Source organism: Pollachius pollachius, assembly GCF_949987615.1.
Source record: "Pollachius pollachius genome assembly, chromosome: 8".
NCBI classification, from domain to species: domain Eukaryota; kingdom Metazoa; phylum Chordata; class Actinopteri; order Gadiformes; family Gadidae; genus Pollachius; species Pollachius pollachius.
In genome coordinates, this window is record NC_136941.1 from 17,039,716 (window position 1) to 17,059,749 (window position 20,034).

Here is a 20,034-nt window from a genome sequence, read left to right on the forward strand (position 1 = left end):
AATCAGAATAATGGGTTGTTATTCCAAGTGACTTGGATTTTTACTGTGTTGTACTACTCCCTGATGAATGGCACTTAGTTTTTCTGTTGTTTTTTCTCCCCCCTTTACCTTGTGTTACCTTGTGTTACCTTGTGTTACCTTGTGTAGAGGGGAGAGAGATGTGACTCACACTCAGTTTTTTCAAGCTCTATTCCAAAGAAGGTAGGTATTTAGTAGATAGCCATGCCTTACACAATTCTTTTGGCTTTATATTTGGTCATTGTCTAAAACAATAAAGCATTTCTCAGTTCTCATGAGTAATGAGTCAATCACAGGTATGTAATATATGATACAATGCAAATCAGATTTCATCCTATGGGAATATATCTAAGGACATGAAAGAAGCACACGGACACCATTGCATTTTTCAACAAACCTGTTTTCTCCTCTTAAACCAATATCGCAATATCCACAACCATAACAACAAATTTGATTCAGGTTTTCACTAATATAATTATCACTGATCATTATCATCTTTATGCATATTTGATAAATGGAGTTTGTGTTACATTAAGATGAACAGGCACTACACCAGTTAGGAGATAAAAGTACATCACTAACTATGAACATACATCTTCTTCTACTCTGCTAATATAGGGACTTTACAACATGGACTGTTGCCACTCCCCCTTTGTGTGCATAAGGAAGATAATCAACATAAAAAAGCATTTACATATACACCTTTTTTACTGCCTCAACATAGTTAGGTTTCATTTTCAACTCAACACAGTTGTACAGTTACAATAGAATATAATCTTTAAATTACATCATCATATACAAATCTGACGGCGTGAGGGTGACGTCACGCCCTTATATGGTACATTGACAATTCCATCGTGATGAAATTCATACAATATGGTACTTATTATTTCATGTTTTTCCATTGTTATTTTTAATGAAACACTTTTACATGTATAACACTACATTTTGCCTGTATACTCAATCGCATTTTTTTTTTCTTTTCATATTTCTAGAACATGTACACAACTCATACACACTGGATGATGAAGATGACATTTTTTTTACCAAAAAAATGATCAACCGGTTAGTGTTGATAATAAATTAGTATTTGTGTATATATTTGTGTGTGCATGTGTGTGTGTTCGGTGTATGGGCATGTGTATGCGTGTGCGTGTTTGTATGTGTGTGCGTGTGTGTGTATGAGTGTGCGTCTGTGTCTATGTGCATGTGTCCATGTGTGTGTGTGTGTGTGTGTTTGTGTGTGCGTATGTGTGTGTATGTGCATGTGTCCGTGTGTGTGTGTGTGTGGGCGTGTGTGTTTTAAGAAGATAGAGGAGAGGTTAGTGACAAGAGTTGTTTTTGCTAGGCTGGACAGCTACTCTAAGACACAGCTTGTGAACAGTCGAGGTGTTGCTCCCACTTTGCTAAGATCCCCACTCCGCACACACGGCTGACACACCTCAGCACTGTTGATTCCAGTGAAGTACGACCACTAAAGGGGCAACTAAATACAGAGGATCTCTCTCTCTCACGCGCAGTCTCTCTCTCTCTTGGAGGGTTTCCTGGAGGTTTACTTGCCACTGGTGTTGCCGTATCTACTGAAGAACTCAATTTAATCGAATGCCTATTTGTTATCAAGTTATTGATGGAATCACATCAAGTTCTGCGTGTTGTAAATATCCAGGCCATAACGTGTTGCACATGTATAGGATACATGGGAGACGGGGATGGACTGGCCTAGTGCTCGTCTACACTGTGTGATGTGGGGGTTATTGCGGTGTGGTGAGTAAGAGAGAGCTGATGGGCTCCCGTCGTTCTTTGGCTCAGCGGGGACACAGGCCAGCACATCACTATATATATCTTTTTTTTTTAAATGACAAACGGAGGACAACATGGAGACGACCTGTCCTCTATGCAGCCCACACACTAGTACATTCATGTTGACTGGAGGCCCGTCTTGGGGGTGACCAGGGGTACTTGGGCATCGACTACGCAGCTCCCTCTGCAAGAGGCGAGTTCCTGACATAAGCGTCGTCGAGACGGACCCTCGTCCCCTAAGCTGTGGAATCACCTCCGCTCTGTTGTGTCAATGACTTGATCCGACTTGATAATGAAAGAAATTAACAGAAAAACAACCAAAGAAAAGAACAATAATCATCATCATCATCATCATCATCATCATCATCATCATCATAGACTGAACAATGAGGAGGCGTGGTGTTGTTCAAGGATAGCAGCAATGGAACCAATCAAAGCGAGACAGAGGTGGAGGAGGAAGAGGAGGAGGAGGAGGAGGAAGAGAATGAGGAGGAGGAGGAGGAGGAACTGAGCTCTTCACGGGCTGAACCCTGAATGAAACCTTCTGTCAGGACGACAGAATTGTTCTCGATATGGAGGTGGAGGGATGATCAGGATGATGACGATACGGTCAGAAGAAATTAAATGGAATCAACGAATGCCTGTGATGACATTTGAAGACATTTGATTAACTATGAAACAAAATAAATGAGGAAACGTGACTGGCCTCCTTTTGAAGTGTTGTGAGGCCTGGTCGGATATGTCCAGAAGCACATGCCGCAAAGGAGAAACTGACGTTTCTTTGCATTTCTTTGCATTTTCAAAAACAGTTGTTGCATCAAGTTGTAGCCTAAACATGGCCTTGGGTTACGGGGAATGCGTCTTGCATAGCGCATGCTGCTATGCAAACTAGCGTTGAAACAGGTAAAACACAGAGCACTGCACACACTGGAAAAGAGGGGATCGGACCAAATCACAAAAAGGATACAATTTGTGTTACTTTTTAACAACACATAGCATTCCCAATGTAAGAATGATGACACACACACGGCATTGAAATGCAACAGAGAAATGGCGTCATACTGTATATATATATATATATATATATATATATATATATATATATATATATACATATATATATACACAATGCAGGTCGACAAGCTTGTCTTTGTAGAATAGGTATAATCTAATATATTGTCCTCCCAATTTGACAAGAAAACCACAATGCAAACATGTTCAGATTTTGCTCCATTATATTGAATACAGCTACGTAAAGCAAAATGTATCCCTGCAATGGCTTCCTGTTATGCTTGGAGTGTGTATAATATACTGCTATAACCGCCGACGCTCTTATCTCCTAAATGTTTATGTTCACCCACCCAAAATGCTTGATAAAATATAATATACCGATATATCGTCTTTTTAGGTTACTAAGTTTTTATTTCGGCAAGACTGCTTGGCTCATCAGTCGGACAAGGGATGTGTTGCTCTTAAGTCTCTGGCTATGTGCGGTGCAATTGGACGCGACAGTTCAAGCTGCCTCCAATGGCAGGTCCCCGTCCAGTCACGTGTCTAGATAGGCTCGACGTAATTGGCTGGGTAGAGTCCTTCCTTGCCCGTATCCAGGCGACCTCTACACCAGCCTTGGTCATCTTCGTCTTCGGTCTTTGTCAGCTCATCCCCTGTGAGGTGAATGAATCCGTTTTTATTAAGCAAGCTTGACACATGGCTGATACTCATCTTCATGGGTTATTGTTAAGGATCCCTTAATCAAATATGACATTTTGCTTTTCTTTTTAGGAAGCAGCTTGTCCTCAAATTGCAAATGGCGTCACAGAACTGGTTTTACCCGCTTTATACCGCGTTTGCTGAAGAGCAAGGGCTGCTAGATAAGGGCTAATTGCTTCAAAATTCCTGTAATTTGTGTTTCACACATCCATTATTGACTAAACACTGCTATCTGCAAGGGTGGATAGAGGGGCCTGACAATACAAGGCCCAGAGTACCGGTGATCTGCAGCCACCTGCAGAACACACGTTCTGTGGTTAGGGTCACATCCACATTGCAAGGCTAAAGTGGCCCAAAGCAGTTATTCTTTGGCCCCATTTGACAAAAAATTGACTTCTGTTAGAAGGAAATCCAACCCAAATCTGATCTCTGAGCCTCGACTCCATGTTAAAGGCAAAAGATCAGATCTGAGAAGAGAAATCTGAATTTAACTGTTAATGCTTACAATGGGAAAAAAGGCTTTGAGCAACAAAAAATTATCAGATAGTTATAAACAATATTCCTTTGCTCTGTTACGGAGAAAAGCAAATGTGACATGAATGTAGTGTGCTGTATTTTTGCCTGCTTCATACCAGACTCTTATTCATCCACATATTTTGGACGTGAAAATTGTAAAACATTATTGTGCGTCTGTCCCGGTTGACAGTGTGCTTTGGGCTTTCGTGAACGACATCCGGGCACGGCGGCCCTGTTGTTCTCTACCAGGGGTTCTTAGGCGGTGTAAGGGAGTACCTGCTTTGAAGGTGAGCTCATCCTGCTCCTGTCCTTCGTAGTCATAGAGGGCGCGGACACGGACACCTGTGGCCTGTGGTTTCCCCACGCTAGAGTCGTCTTCGAAGGAGTTTCCGTTGCCACCATTTTCGTTGCCAGAGTTCCCGGCGGGTTGCTCGTCGTCCGACCACTCGGTGGAATAGGCCTGGTTCTTCTCATAGCTGCTCACGCTGCAATGGCAGAGAACATTCCAAAGTCAGATCTGATGGTCAGCGGAGTTATAATAAAGTGAACCACAACAAGAAAATATTAAATGGACTGCATTTTTAGAGCGCTTTTCTAATCAATGGCCGCTAAAAATGCTTTACAATATTGCCTGACATTCACCCATTCATACAACGACGGCAGTTTCAACCATGCAAGGCGACAGCCAGTACGTTGGAAGCATTTAGGGTGAGGTGTCTTGCTCAGGGACAACTGGACACATCCAGTTACCAGCCAACCTGCTCTACCTCCTGAGCCACATGCCGCCCGGCATATAACCTTTAGCAGTTCATTCACAAGAACAACAATAAACTGGTTTAAAACATGATTACATCTTCAGTATGAAACTTTTTCAATGCAGCTATCACTTAAGTGAAATAAAATTTTCACACATTTTTCTCCACAGACCAAATCAATTTACAGAAAGAAAGAAATCCCTGGGTTAATGAAGTTGTTCTTGGAAGGTTGTAATTAAGCAATTAGCCACAAGAGGCCGTGGTTTTAAGGATTTTAGAATTGCTAGGGGTCAATGTTAAGAAATAGTAACGGTAGTACTTTATAATAAGGTGCCATAATAAATAGCAAACTAGTCATTACCTAACCCTTTTTTAATATTTGTTAATTGTTACTAAAATATATATTTGGCACAAGTTAATTTTTTTTTCACTAACCACAGAGTGTCGCCGGTTAGGGTTAGGGTTATGCAAACAACAAATATTTAATTAATTATAAAAAAATGATTAACTCGTGCAAAATAGATATTTAAGTAACAATTAACAAATATTAACAAAGGGTTAGGTAATGACTAGTTTGCTATTTATTATGGCACCTTATTATAAAGTGTTACCATTATAATTCTTCCGTAGTATAGTTTCTCAGGATGGAAATAAGAGGGAATAAATCAAACTAAATCAGATTTTTCTTTTTATCGACGACTTTGAGATTGGCGGAACATTAATACAAGAAATAGGTGGTCAAAGGTGTGTTGATTGTGTGTGAGATTATTTTTTAACTGCTTTGAGGCAGTCAGAATATAGGGCCATAACTATCTGTTTTTTGAATTACAATTAAACATTAGACCCTTTTCATAAAACCTAAATAATGCTTTTATTCATTAATTATATTGTATACAGCGGAAGTCACCAAAAATATTAAATAAGGAAAAACACACTCTTTTCTTGAGTACTAGCAGTAATTATAGCCTAGCTATCCAGATTCTGCTCAGCCTACTGCCCTCTGGTAGTAGGAACAGGAGCCTGAAGAGCAGAACCAACAGACTGAACAACAGCTTCTCTCCTTGGGCAATCAGGACACTTAACACTCATAAAACATAAAACATTAAACAGACACACATATACCTCACTTTCTATAAAGTGCAATATGCTTACGGCCTTTTATATTTATTTATTCACATCGCCTGTCCTTGTCTTGTTCCAAATGTTTTTACTGTTATTTCTGTCTTGTTTTTAAAAAAAAAAATTAAAACAAAAATGTTAAAAAAAAATATTTTTTACTTAAATTGCTTGTTTGTTTTTTGTATGTGTAATGCACCTTCAGTTGGCACTCCCAATTTCGTTGTACAGGTGACTGTACAATGACAATAAAGGCTATCTTACCTTATCTTATTCTAAGTAACTGGAGGAAAAAACTTCTATGTATATACGGTTGCTTTTGTGAAATGGGGCTAGTGACGAATTTACCGTTGAACAAGGTTACGTTGTTCTTCTCATCCCAGAAGGAACGGAGGATTTGGGAGGACGCGGAGGCCATGTGCAGACACATGTTCAGACCTACCTGCTGCGGTCGCCGGGCGGAGCCACGTGGTCGGTGCTGGGAGTGGGCGGGGCTCCGTCCGGCTTCTTCTTCTTAATAGGAGCGCTCGCCGCATCGGGGTTGTACTCCTACAGCGCAGAACACAACACAACAAGCCATGAAATAGAAAGCGAATGGGGAACCCCTTCCTGCTCCAGCCGTCTCTCCTGGCTTCACTAAAACATCTCTGACCAATGAAATAATACTGTTGTATTGATTTTGCTGACCCAATCTGAATTTCTCGTCTTCTGAGAAAGATTGTGGATAGAGTTCTTCACAATATGTCTTACAGTAACCCAAAGACCTAAGGGCTACTGCTATTGTTTACATTCCTGGCAAGCACACTAATGCTAAATGCTCTTTAGGCAGAATCTGTAATTTTGAACAACTACACATTGGTGATGGATGTTTCAGTGAAGCAGGTTACAATGGTTCGATCACCCAGACCGGTTTGGCCTCTAAAGAGCCCTGTATCTTAGTTCACCGTCTGCTGAATACTATGCACACAGTGACACAGTGGGTAGAATGTACCTCAAACGCTGGCCAATTCATATGCATCTCAGGGCCGTGGTTGTTGCTGAACCACTTGAGGTCCTCCTGGGTGTTGGCCCCCAGGATGGTACGCTCCAGTTCCCTGTATACTGTGGCATAGCTGAGAGAGAGAGAGAGAGAGAGAGAGAGAGAGAGAGAGAGAGAGAGAGGTCAGATAACATGAATGGAATAAAAATAATTCTAAAAAAATATCATTGTGATACAATATGTGCTGTATGCAAGGAGTAACAGATTGTTATTGTTGCTTCATATATTCAAAATGAATATGTGTATTAAACAAGAGCCCAGTGGCATATGGATCTAGGAATCTGGTAGTTCAAGAAAAAAGATGAATAAATATAAGTGAACTCTTGTACTCTTTCTTCCAGCTGGAGGCAACAACGGTAACGAATGAATGAACTTTAATAAAAAAATAAAAATACATCTTTGTATTCAACTAGATTCCAAATATTTGTCAGACTGAATATTTCAGCATAATGGCTCCATAATATATCATTTGTATTTAAACAGTCAAAGGCTGTTAAATGTTTTTACATGTGCCACGAAACGTTTTCAACCCCAAAATGGATTGGCACTAATGTCATTGGCTGTTTGATCAATTAATTAATCTTTACATTTAAATGGCTTAGTGATAATTTTGTTTCAATTATTTAATTGAATATGGAATATAATACAAATAATATATTAAACCAAATTAATAATAGAGCTTGTGTGATGTGACTATTAAGGCAAATATTAGTGCAAATTGACGACATTATCCACTGGAGGTTATTATTATTTAATCTCTAAGAAATGTTTTGTACATCAAAGGCTTGAATGTACAGCTAATGAAGTCACCTACCAACGCTTCATCAACTGGAACAGGGGATGAATAACTCGTTCACATTAAAAGGATAGACGGGTGAAGAGCGTAATGTAGAGAGATATGTAGATGTTATATGTTCCAGTCACGTTGCACGGTTTCAGGCCATGAATGCATGTACTGAATGGAACAAATGTACACAATACCCCTCACAAAACACATGTTGTGTGTGCAATAGACCTACAAATAAATACCTCTTTGTATAGGACGGGCCTTGAGGTCGTTTTTGTAATCTCTGAGCTAACTTCTTATTGCTTTAGCTCTGCTATACATTCTGCTCTAGCCATGTGCAGCACTTTGAGTTCTCCAAATGAAAAGTGCATCCCAACAACAGGAGGACAAACTAAACAAAGTGAAGTAAAGTGAGTGTAAGCAGGTAAGGGCGCCGGCTAAAACCACCCGGTGAACGTGAGCCACCTTTGGTTCTCAGTGAGGTTGAGGTGGCGCTTGATGTCCAGCAGGGCCTCCTTCAGGAAGGTCAGCCTCTTGACCTCATGCTGCTGGCACTGGTCGAACACCGTCTCCATGCTCTCCATGTACTGCGGGGTGCACTTGGACAGCTCGTCCAGAGACTTCTCGTACTTCTCCTTGGCCTGCGATGGGATATCCGGGGGAGAGAGAGGGAGGGAGAGGAGGAGGGAAGGTCAAGCTGGTTGGTGGAGCCTGTTATCACAGCTTCAGTCTCACAGTGGCCTCACTGGGGCCGTCTTGACAGCGTCCCCAAAACATAAAACCTGTGAACCCTTCCTGAAACCAAGGCGAACAGGGAAAAACACATGGGAGAGATCCCCTCTAGGTGTTCCTGTGTGCGGTAACAGTTCTTGAGGGCCATAGGTTTCGATTGGGCAGACATAGGTGACAAGTGATAGCAAATAGCAATGAGCCAACATTGTAGAAAGAATAAAGAATAAAGATTGATGGCCAGTGCCATTGGCAATTTACAATGTGCAAATAGCAAAAAAACCAATAAATTAATTATGTCTTAACACAAATCAATTATTGATACATTGCCAACTCTTGCAGACAGCTATTTCCCAGTTTGGAAAAGCCCTGTTTGGAAATGGCTGTGTCAGAACAATTGTAGTAGCCAACTGCAAGTCAAACAAGCTCTGTCTGGCAAGAGGGAATTGAACTCATGGGAAACAAAATGTTTACTTTTTATCTTCGTATCACTCCCTTTCAGGACTTCAAATAGACCTTCACAGTACATTTAGTGCCAAAAATGAATTTGTTATAGTACTATTATTCAACCAAAAAGAGATTTCCGAACATAATTAAATACAATTTAATAAAAAAGATTTGATATAGCAATGTTATATTGAAGATGAGAATGAAATGTACTCAAGTATCTCCCCCTTGATAAAGTCCTAAAGGAGAGCGTATGAAGAGGACTAATATACAGACAGTAAGGTCAATCTACAAGGCTACTATTTTATACTATTATTTACTATTATATACACAGAGGATTATAGGCAGCACAGGAAATCTAATCATCCATAAATTAGATATGGCCATACTGTACTGTGTGTGTGTGTGTGTGTGTGTGTGTGTGCGTGTGTGTGCGTGTGTGTGTGTATGTGTGTGTGTGCATGCGTGTGCATGAGTGTGTGTGTAAATGTGTGCGTTTGAATGCACTTGCGTGTGAGTGTGTGTAAGCACCTTACTCTCTCTGGCCTAGTATAATCTGCTCTCCTCATTACCCAATCTCTATGAATAGAGGGAAAGATAATCTCCTGTGGGCCGAGATAAACTGACAAGCGTCCACAGGTACTCGGCCATTGACTAGGATTTCTACACATTCTGCCGGGGCCAATGCAAAGCCTCTTGGACAAGAGACTAGGACTATATTAGGACTATAGTGGATGCAAGCATGCTCAAGGGAGAATCCAGCAATATACAAAGAAAGTGTCGTCCCCTTTCTTCTATTTAGAATAACCAAACCACAAAGACCGCATTGTGGTATTTTTCTGAGGGCACGTTCGATTTAACTTTCTCATCCATTGATCTGTTGGGGCTAAAATAAATTTGCATATGCCACATCCATAGATCACGTTAACAATTCAACCATATAAATATTTTAATTAATAGTAATTATATTACTGTGGGTTGACCACTGCAGCAAAGCTCAAAAATGACATCTATCTAAGTCATTTATTTCAGTATGTGTGTAGATGTGTGTGGAGCACGGGGAAGTAATGAATGTTGTAATGCCTATTGTTGAAATTATGAAATTTCCCTCAGATTAAAAATGCAGAACCTCCTATTCAGGAAGTAATGCGTGAAGATGTTTTAGGAACAACAGACCGACACTATACATAACGCTGACATATATAGGGAGGGAATATGCAACCTAATCAAAAAAAGGAGTAGCAATCACAACTACAATGCCAGTAAAGCACCTACCATGTATCACGTATAAAGCGTATAAATTGTAAAGGCATTTAATCATTCTACTCTGTGATTTTTGTAAGCCTGTAACAAAAATGCAATAAAAGGAGAAAAATATATAGATAAAGATACGATTAATTTCCAAGTTAAAAAAAACACACGCTCTCCTTCCATTGAACTTAAAAAATGAAACAAAACGACAACACCAAATGGAGTCACCTTCTGCGTGTCGTGTTTGCACTTGTCCGTCTTCTCGTGGAGCTTCTTCTGCTGGTCCTGTGTGACCGAGGCCTCCGTCTTGCCGTTGGCCTCCCTGGTGGCAGCCATCTTCTCCTCCTTGCACGCCAAGTGGTAGGTCTTCTTAGCTGCCTCCATCTGTGGGCCATGGAGAGACAAGTGGTCAGGACCCCCGCTGCTCAGAGTCTCGTGGTCTCCCGTAAGGGTTCTGCTGCTAGCAGAACACACAACAACGCACACTGCAGCCGTGACGCTGAGACGCACCAACTGCTCCAAAGCTGTTTGAAAAGAACAAAACCAAAACAGATCGACTGACTGATGTGGATGAGGATGATGATCAGGCAATATAAACACACGGGTTGATAATAAAATAATCAATAAAGACCCAGCACTTGAATAAAGAGTGGGTTCCGAGAAAAAAAGGAAGGAAACGAAAAGAGAAGTAAACGAGAACAAAGAAAAAGTATACTGCAAATGAACAGCACTAATGCTGTTATTACTACGATAACAACAACACACTTCCTGTTTGTGAGTGAACTTACAGGTGGAAGAAGAAACAGAACAACAGTGTTTATCAGACAGGTTTGTGTAAAGGGAGAGCTGTGCATGAATTCTAAAGCACTTTCCATATCCTACAGTAGCAGGCCTGTGGCTGTTCAATTCGCCGATGGCCTAAATGGCCCTCTGAATAAACTCAGTAAAGTAGGTGACCTCAACAGACACAGAGAAACTCAAGCTGGGTTTGAGAAGAATATCCACAGGCTTAGACTATTGCATATTATTTAACCCTTTATATATATAGTCCTTCATGGGCGAGATTGGTTGAAATGTTTGGACGGATCATAACCGATTGAAAGCCAGATCCTCATAATGTATGGCTTTGGTTCCAAGCCCTTTTTTAGCTCATGACCCCATTATATTGGATCACGTTCGACCCCAACGTCTTGCTAGCCAAAGTTCTTACAATTGCGTCCATCCATTTTAACACATCCAATCACCCCTTTACGGTATATTTATTCATAAAAATGTATCCACAAATATTTCATCGTTTATAGGTCACAATATGAAGATGAACTAGCCACTGATATCCTAACCATACAGGGAAGAATTGTTTTTGCTTTGTAGTTCGACAATAAAATCTCAATTTTCACAATACCAAACAGAAAAGTGGCAGGTATTTTGCTTCAAACCACTGCGGGCAACCTTTAGGCCGTTAGCAGAAATACATGTTGGACGCTTTCGCTATGGTCTCACATAAACTCAGCCAGCACGGGTGAACTAATCTTTCTTCCCACATCCTTTCCAGAGAACAACATCTTTAGACAAGTATCTGTTTAAGTTTAACAAACCTTATTACAGTGGCCACTTAGAAATATATTTGTTAAGATCATCTTCTGAAACCTCCATCTTTCTACCACAAATTAGTTTCCCTCCGGAAGATTACTGTGTAAAACAAACTGGAACCACTGCGTCCCTCTGCCCCTCACTCTCTCTGATTTCCCTACGGCCCTGTCCACTTTCACACCAGCAGTTCGACTATAGCTTCGTCAAACCGCTGTATGTTCGACGACTCTCCCTGATGCGCCAGAGACAGACAGCCCCGGCCTGGACCGAGCGTGGCCCCGGCGACTCCAGCCTGGACCGAGCGTGGCCCCGGCGGCCCCCTCACCTCTTTGAGCTTCTTGGCCCAGGGCTTCTGGGCCTTCTTGAAGCCCTCGTCGGCCTCCTTGGCTTCCTTGAAGCCGCCGATCATCTGCTTGTGGTAGGCTTCCTTCTGCCAGTTCTTCACCTTCTCCACGTCCTCGTTCACCAGGCCGTTCTTCACCTCCTGGTGCAGCTCGCTCACCTTGTCTGCCTCCGTCATCACCGCCAGCCAGGCGCGCTCCACCGAGCCGTACTGCGGGCCTGGTGGGGGTTCGGACAACAAGAACAACAACCATGGAGAGAGACTGAGCGGGCAGAGTGAGGGTTGATATTAAGAGAGGAGATGAAGAGGAGAGGGCCGATGCTCGATGATCAACATATAACCCTCATGCTATCCAGGGTAAAGGTTAAGGCAGGGCGCAGGACAGTCTAGCAGTGGCTATGGTGTTTGTCCCGCAGGCAAAAGGTCCTGGGTTCAAACCCAAATGTCTTTAGTCTACCTGTGGGCGTACCAGAGTACTTACCCTTACATGCTCAATAATGATACATTGTATCAAATAATACAATGATACAACACATGATACATGCTAAATTAATATTAATGCACTGAACAATTTTGAAGGGCCAAAAAGCTAATGAAAGCAAATGTGAGTTTCCTAATGTGATTCGTGTTTACTGAGATCAAGTATTTCATGGAGGCCATGAGCGAGCGGACCTTTCTCTATGAGCTGCCTCCATCTCTTGGACCAGCCGGTCAGCTGGTCACCGTATGCCTTCTCTATCTTTGCCCGCTCCTGCAGGCATCCCATCAGATCGTTGCAGAGCCGGTGGCCGTCGTCGAATCTCTTGACAGCACGTTTGTAGTTCCCTACCTGAGAACGGATGGAGCAGAGGAGACAGGACTGAGCAGAGCGGAGAGACGGCACCAGACGCTTAGCAGGGATATGCTCGCCTCGAGATAGTATTGCGGTTTCTCCCTATTAACGGTTTCTACAATTATTAGATTTGGTTTATTTGTGATTCTTCTTATTGTTATTATTTGTATGTTAATCTTATATTATATTATGGCTCTTATGCATACGATTATGGAAATATTAATACAATTATTGTGATTATTATAAATATTGTGATAAGAAGATATATATTTTTGGCATTATTAGTATAACTTAATTCCCGGTTTGCCTAATAAGGACTTCCTTAAAAAGAAAAGGCAAACAACAGAAGCTGCACCATAGCCCCGCCCCCTCCGTGCCTGCAGGGGGCGCGAGCTCATGGCGCACGATGAGGAGAGACTGGTGGTAAGAAGAAGGAGGGGGAGGAGGGGGCCCGTGCCTTTGCATGTGTAGTTATGCAATGAGCGAGGCTTTCCAATGCGTGTGTGTGTGTGTGTGTGTGTGTGTGTGTGTGTGTGTGTGTGTGTGTGTGTGTGTGTGTGTGTGTGTGTGTGTGTGTGTGTGTGTGTGTGTGTGTGTGTGTGTGTGTGTGTGTGTGCGTGCGTGCGTGCGTGCGTGTGTGTGTGTGTGGTCACAAACAGCGACGGCTTAATTCCCCTTGACTTTTGTAATGCGAGCAGGCAGATTCCCAGGGAGAGAGCAGCAAATGTATGACTGGACTGAATAGCAACAAACAATTTCTATACAGGCTCATAATACAGCTCACAGACACGCCATTCACTGCACTGCTCAACTGCAAGCTAACGTGCCCATATGCCCTGCAAGTGCAATGCATATGTGCACATCAGCTTGCACTGCAGCTGTGCACGTGAGATTGCAATGCGGCTGTGAACGCTTGCAGTCTGTAAGCTGCATGTTAACGATACCCTGCAAGCTAACAGTGCAGTGTATGGATTTGAAGCAGAGCTGCAGGAGTGATGGCTGTGTGTGTGCGTGCGTGTGTGTGTGTGTGTGCTCATTGCATGTGTTTATGTTATGTGATGTAACGTAATAATACATTATAGACAGCGCGACGTTGGGCTGGGACAGGCGAGCTGGGGGGAGACAGTGTGTTTGTGTGTGTGTCTGTGTGTGTGTGTATGTGTGTTGTGTGCGTGTGTGTACACATTGCATGTGTGACGGGCCGGGGGGAGACAGGTGCACGCTAGCGTGCGCGCTTTGGCTCTGGCTCCCTTTGGAGGATGCTGCCAGCTATACTGACAACACAACACAGGTGGCTCACGTGCACACCTGAGAAGATAACACACTCACACACCTACACACTCGGACATACACACACACACACACACACACACCTACGCGCACCGCACACACCTATACACACACATACACGCACACATACATACACACACGCACACATGCACACACGCGTGATATCGCAACTTCTTGTTTAAAGGGTACCTTAGCAAGGAAGGGTTTCTAAACATTAAGAGAATTAATGTTCAGAGACACTATTCATTCACGGCTGTGTTTGTTGCATGGTGGATGTTTTCTTTCTGAAAATGTGAATGTTTACCACACTCATGTGAGGCATCTCCACACATTGGAAAGCCAACTTCTCCTCCAGGACACAGAGTGTCTGAGTTTGGGTGACAGGGCTGCGGCGGCCAGGTGCCGGCTGTGAAAGACCGCTTCACAGAGAGTCCCCCAGAATGAGGGTCTTTGTCTCTGTCCTCTCTGGTCCTCCAAGCAGCCAGACAAAGACCACTCTGTGGCCACGGAATTCATTTACAATAACTGTGGGGGTTTGTTCCCGAGAAATGAAAAAAGAGAGAGGGAGGGAAGGGGTGGGAGGGAGCAAGGGAGGGAGGGGGTGCACATTCAAACCCTGACAAAGATAGAAGCTACATCACAAACACCACAATCACCACATCGCACCCATAAGATGAGTGATCAACACATAGATACTTACTAAACGATACAGTCATTAAAGGCTGTATGCAAAACGGCAGAAGACACACATTGCCTAAGGAAAACTATTTTGAGTGCTGCTCATTGACTGCCTCATCCTCTTGATTTACAATCTGAGATCTGTTTGGCGAGTAGCTACACAGCTCATTACAGCCTCCTGTACTTGTCTTGTCCCTCTTTTAGCAGGGAAGAAGGCTGTGTTGGAAGAAACAGAGAAAGTGAGACACAATCGATACAGAGAGAGAGAGGACAGGGAGAGAGAGAGAGAGAGAGAGAGAGAGAGAGAGAGAGAGAGAGAGGGGGAGAGAGAGAGAGAGAGAGAGAGAGAGAGAGAGTGGGAGAGAGAGGGAGGGAGAGAGAGAGAAACCACAGACACACACACAGACAGAGTCAGAGAGAGCATGGTGGTCCGAAGGTGTGAGCCTCCCTGCATTTTACCTTTCACACACTGCCAAGTTTGTGTATGTGCATGTGGATTTGTGTGTTTGTGTGTATGTGTTCATGTGTTCATGTGGCTGCTTGCATGTATGTGTGTGTGTGCACAGATTCCTGTGTGTGTGTGTGCGTGCTTATGCATGTGTGTGTGTGTGTGTATGTGTGTGTGTGTGTGTGTGTGTGTGTGTGTGTGCATGTGTGTGCATGTGTGTGTGCATGTGTGTGTGTGCATGTGTGTGTGTGTGTGTGTCTGTGTGTGTGTGTGTGTGTGTGTGTGTGTGTGTGTGTGTGTGTGTGTGTGGTTGTGTGTGCGGGTGCGTACATGCAGGCATGTATGTATGTATGCGTATGTTGCGTGTATACTGTACCTCCCAGAAGCTGTCCATGGTGTCGTCTACACCTGCACCCGCAACCTCATCGTAGGAGACGGACATTTTGGTGGCTGTGGCAGAGCACGCTCGAGACTAAATGTGTCCTCTGCAGAAGACCTGAGTTCCACATACACTGAAAAACACAAGCAACACAGAGCACACACATGAAGCATCTCCCCATACAGAAATACAATCCGGGGTATTTCATATTCAATGGCTAGGTGAAGGCCAAGAAAGGGCTTTCACAATGATGGTGAAACTGTAGTAGTTTTCTTTTCTTTACAACCTTTTAGTACTACAAACATGTAATAACTGCATTTGTATTAACGTTTTATTTTTGGTGGTTTGCTGTCTGTCTGTTCGTCTGTCGGTCTGTCTCTGTCGGTCTGTCTCTGTGTCTCTCTCTTTCTCCATCCATCCATTCAACCATCCTTCTACCGATCTTTGGATCGATCTATGTATCTATTAATCAATCGTATCTAGAAAATCAATCCACCTGTCCATCCATTCACCTAACTTTGTCTTATTCTTTGAAGGAGTCAGCCCGAAACGGCCAACCGGTGCGTTCTCATTCTGCAAACCTGATGACTGAAGGAACCTTTCCTGTGTGAGCGCTTTCTATTTTCGCCCTGTCTCCTAATGAAGGGGCGATGGTCTCCCTCCCGCCTAGTGACGGCTGCTCGTCTCCCCCAGGACAGCATCAAGGCAGGGCCCCCAATACACGCCTGTGTGGCCCAGAAAACGCTGGAGCTAACGGGCTCTAGGAAGCAGGCTGCAGCATCATGACCGGTATAAACCTCAGTTCATTTGACACCATCCGTCTTCCAGGAGATCGGTAGTTGACCACATCTTCATGCACTCTGGACACCTGGCCGCACACAGCGGCCATTTTACCCTCACAGACAGCTTGATCCGTTATTTTTATTGAGCTAGCTGGTAGGTCGTGTCCGCTCTGCTTGTGTGACTAATGCTTTTACAGCAGTGGGCTCTCCTTTCGGCCCAGACAAAATGAAACACATTCATCCAGCTAGTGGCAGCTCTCCGATCACTGTCTTGCCTCTCCATCGCGTGGGGTCTTGTTATCCTATGTGTTAGCAGAAAAGGTGTTTCTTATGCACTTACGATTAGAATATGCCTGCTGCAGATGAATGACGTTTAATACCTAGTTATACAGTTGGCTTCCAGCTAGCTAATAATGCTGCATGGATTCAGGCTGGCTGTGCGAGTGACAAATCATCTACAGTTTCTGTCGTCAATAGACTAAGTGACAAAGGAGACATTGTGGCCCTCGTTTTGAATTGACCTTACATTGCGCAGGGTGACATGGCTTTCTCTGAGACAAATAGCAGTCTTTAGCCTCCAAGGTTAGCTGGGTGGGATTTGATTGTGTCTCACTCACACATCGTAGCATTGTCTGCAACACACTATGTGTTTAGATTGCAGGGCGGCCACACATAATCTAAAGTCTGCAGAAGAAGCATTCGGCGCATTTCATTTAAGCCTTTAGTGCAGAGCACTGCATGATTTCGCTTAATAGAGAGGATGTCTGTGTTTTACAAGAAGGTTCATTATAACAACCCACACACACTGTGTCACCATTGGCTCTGTGTTGAGGCTTCGAGTGAGCGTTTGAGTGGGGTGTTGAGACTTTGTACTTCACACCGGAAGAAACATTACTCGAGGAGAAAGCATGCATATTCAACACCAGCATAAAGTAAGCTAGTATTTGGTTTTAAACAGCATTTAAAACCACTTTGGGTTTTGGGTTGCACTCCATCAGGAGGCTATCTGCTGACAGGTCCTCTGCTTCCCTGAAGGCTGCGCTCCAAGGTTATGAGGGACGCTGGCCTCATAATGACTGACCGTGTGAAATATTGAGGGCTCAGAATGTAAGATGAGATTTTGCTTACTTACATTTTGGGCCCATTTGTCACCATACTATGGACTTTGAAACTCGTTTATGGACTCTGTGAATTGTATTTCTTCTTATCAAGGAGGTAAACTGATTCTTCAGACGACAGCATTTACTTTCGAACCATCTATTGGTCTTTTCATTTTTCCAAAAACAGATCTGTTTGTCAAACTTGACGGTAGTAGCTTAGTAGTAGTAGTAGACTAAAGAAGTAGTATATTATTATTATTATAGATTATATTAATAGTTTCCCCTAATATGGCGTCACCTATAAAATCACATTCATAATCATCGCAAATTGTATGAGTTGCGACAACTTATGGCTTGGAGTTCTCATTATGTTCATGATTAAAATGTCTACTTGTATCAGAGAGTTGAATGTCCTCTAAAACACTGCCTACAGGAGCCTCCTGGGTTCACCTGCAGAGGAGCAGGGTCATTCTACTGCTCTCCAGTGAAACGTCTTATTCTTAGTGCGCAGTTAATCCTAATGACAAACCAACGGCATTGGTCCGTTTAACTGTCTGTCACTGTCAGTCACCAATTAGCTTTTATATCCCTGGCTAAGTGCCCCGGGCACATCCAATCAAGCCAAGATCTCAATGGAGATGTCAGGGTCCACACTCATAACAACTGTTCACGGACAAAGGGCTTAGGAGGGAATTAGTTTGGTTGGAACAGACACATTTACACCAATAAGAGAGCCTTGGTCTGACCCGCTCGATGCTGCAGAAGAATGTGTACCAAGCGTTGGGATTAACGGATACGAGTCTTTACACAAGGGTTGGACCAGTGTCAGGAACACAAATGACACTTGTGTGTTAGTTGTGTGAGACCTTCACACATATAAAATGAAACTCTATTCAATATGTTTCAGCAATGCTCATTAAAATGTTGCATGTTCAGTTTTTGCAGATGTACATTTTTTTTTTTTTTGGCGTTCCTTCCATAAGGACATAAGTCGATGTTATGAACCTCTGGATTCATTTAGCATCATTAATATTGTATATCAATGTTTATCAATGAAACAATATTGGACGATTGCCCAAGCAAAGGCTAGATATAAATCCCAATCGATATAGATGGAAGGAAGAAGCCATGTTTAACTGTGACGTCAAATCCCTATACACAGCTGGGTCACAATATACAACCCTATTTATATTCCAGTACGATATGGAGAAATCAATATTCTATCATAGCCCCAAACTGTTGTTTATGTACTGCTGTATGAGATGGTGTAAATTCATAGAATAAACTCTTATAAAAAGCGGTTATAAAAGTGGTTCTGAACCAATGGCACCTTGCATATCAAACATTATAAGCATTAGGACAATATGCATTATGTGCATTTGATAAAGTCTAAACATAGGATCACAGCTCTGGGATTAATGTTACGAGTTAGGCTGTAATCCATATAATTTAGTCCTTGCACCAGCTTGCTCTTGTGATCGTATATTTTTATTCTAACCCAAGCCTTCCTAGCCTTCCAAGCTAGGAACCAAACCCAAGCCTGGAAAAAGACAACGAGCAAAAGTGTATTAGCTAGATGTTCTGCTACTGGACCTCATAAAACACAATTATTAGAAGGCTACTATTACGCTGTGTTAGATTTAACAGACTACACGTTAAACTACTCTGTAGCTTACCTTAGTGGACTCCATGTGGAGAAATGTCAAAAGCAGAAATCACCCAAAAAGACACAACAATTTACATCCGTTATTGTCTATAGTCCAGATCTGGTTTTGCTCATCTAAATATGAAATATTTCTTTATGTTTGTTTCTTGGGGGGGGGGGGGGGCGTATGGCCGAGCTAAACCCCGAGAAGAGGACAGACAAACACCCCGTGTTTCTCAGTGGCTGAGGGATAATCCTGCAATGAGCCACTTGAATAGCTTATAGGGGGGGTTAGTGAGGCTACCAGATAGGAGGAGCCAGCCACAGATGCAGTACAACTTTACCATGGGATGAGAGCCATGGGAAAATGTCCTTTAATGTAATGTTTATGTTTTATATTGCAAAGCTATGTTTGGGATATGTGTGTGTCTGTGTGCGTGCGTGTGCATTTGTGTGTGTGTGTGTGTGTGTGTGTGTGTGTGTGTGTGTGTGTGTGTGTGTGTGCGTGCGTGCGTGCGTGCGTGCGTGTGTGTGTGTGTGTGTGGTGTGTACGTGCATTTGCATGGTTGGGTGGTTGGGGTGACTTTGGTGGCTGAGGATCAAGATTAAGAAGTGATCCCAACACACATGCATGTTGCACACACACAAATGAACAAACACACATGCGCACGCACACAAGCACACACAAACCCACACAGAGCTAATCTGTGACAGTGATAAATGGACGATAACATTTTAAACTTTTAATTCAGCTTTGCAGAACACTGATGATCTGAATC

The 20,034-nt window shown here is 42.9% G+C and overlaps 1 protein-coding gene across 1 annotated transcript; it reads right to left on the bottom strand.

The window, feature by feature from the left end:
* Positions 1-3,372: 3,372 nt before the first annotated feature.
* Positions 3,373-15,791, bottom strand: LOC307078988 (protein kinase C and casein kinase substrate in neurons protein 1-like; the record flags this gene model as incomplete). The annotated part of the gene is made up of 9 exons (XM_079741034.1): positions 3,373-3,482; positions 4,321-4,529; positions 6,358-6,464; positions 6,907-7,027; positions 8,207-8,382; positions 10,397-10,552; positions 12,084-12,319; positions 12,774-12,930; positions 15,726-15,791. 9 exons carry the CDS (start codon positions 15,789-15,791, stop codon positions 3,373-3,375), a joined length of 1,338 nt encoding a protein of 445 aa, XP_079597160.1.
* Between the last annotated feature and the right edge of the window lie 4,243 nt (positions 15,792-20,034).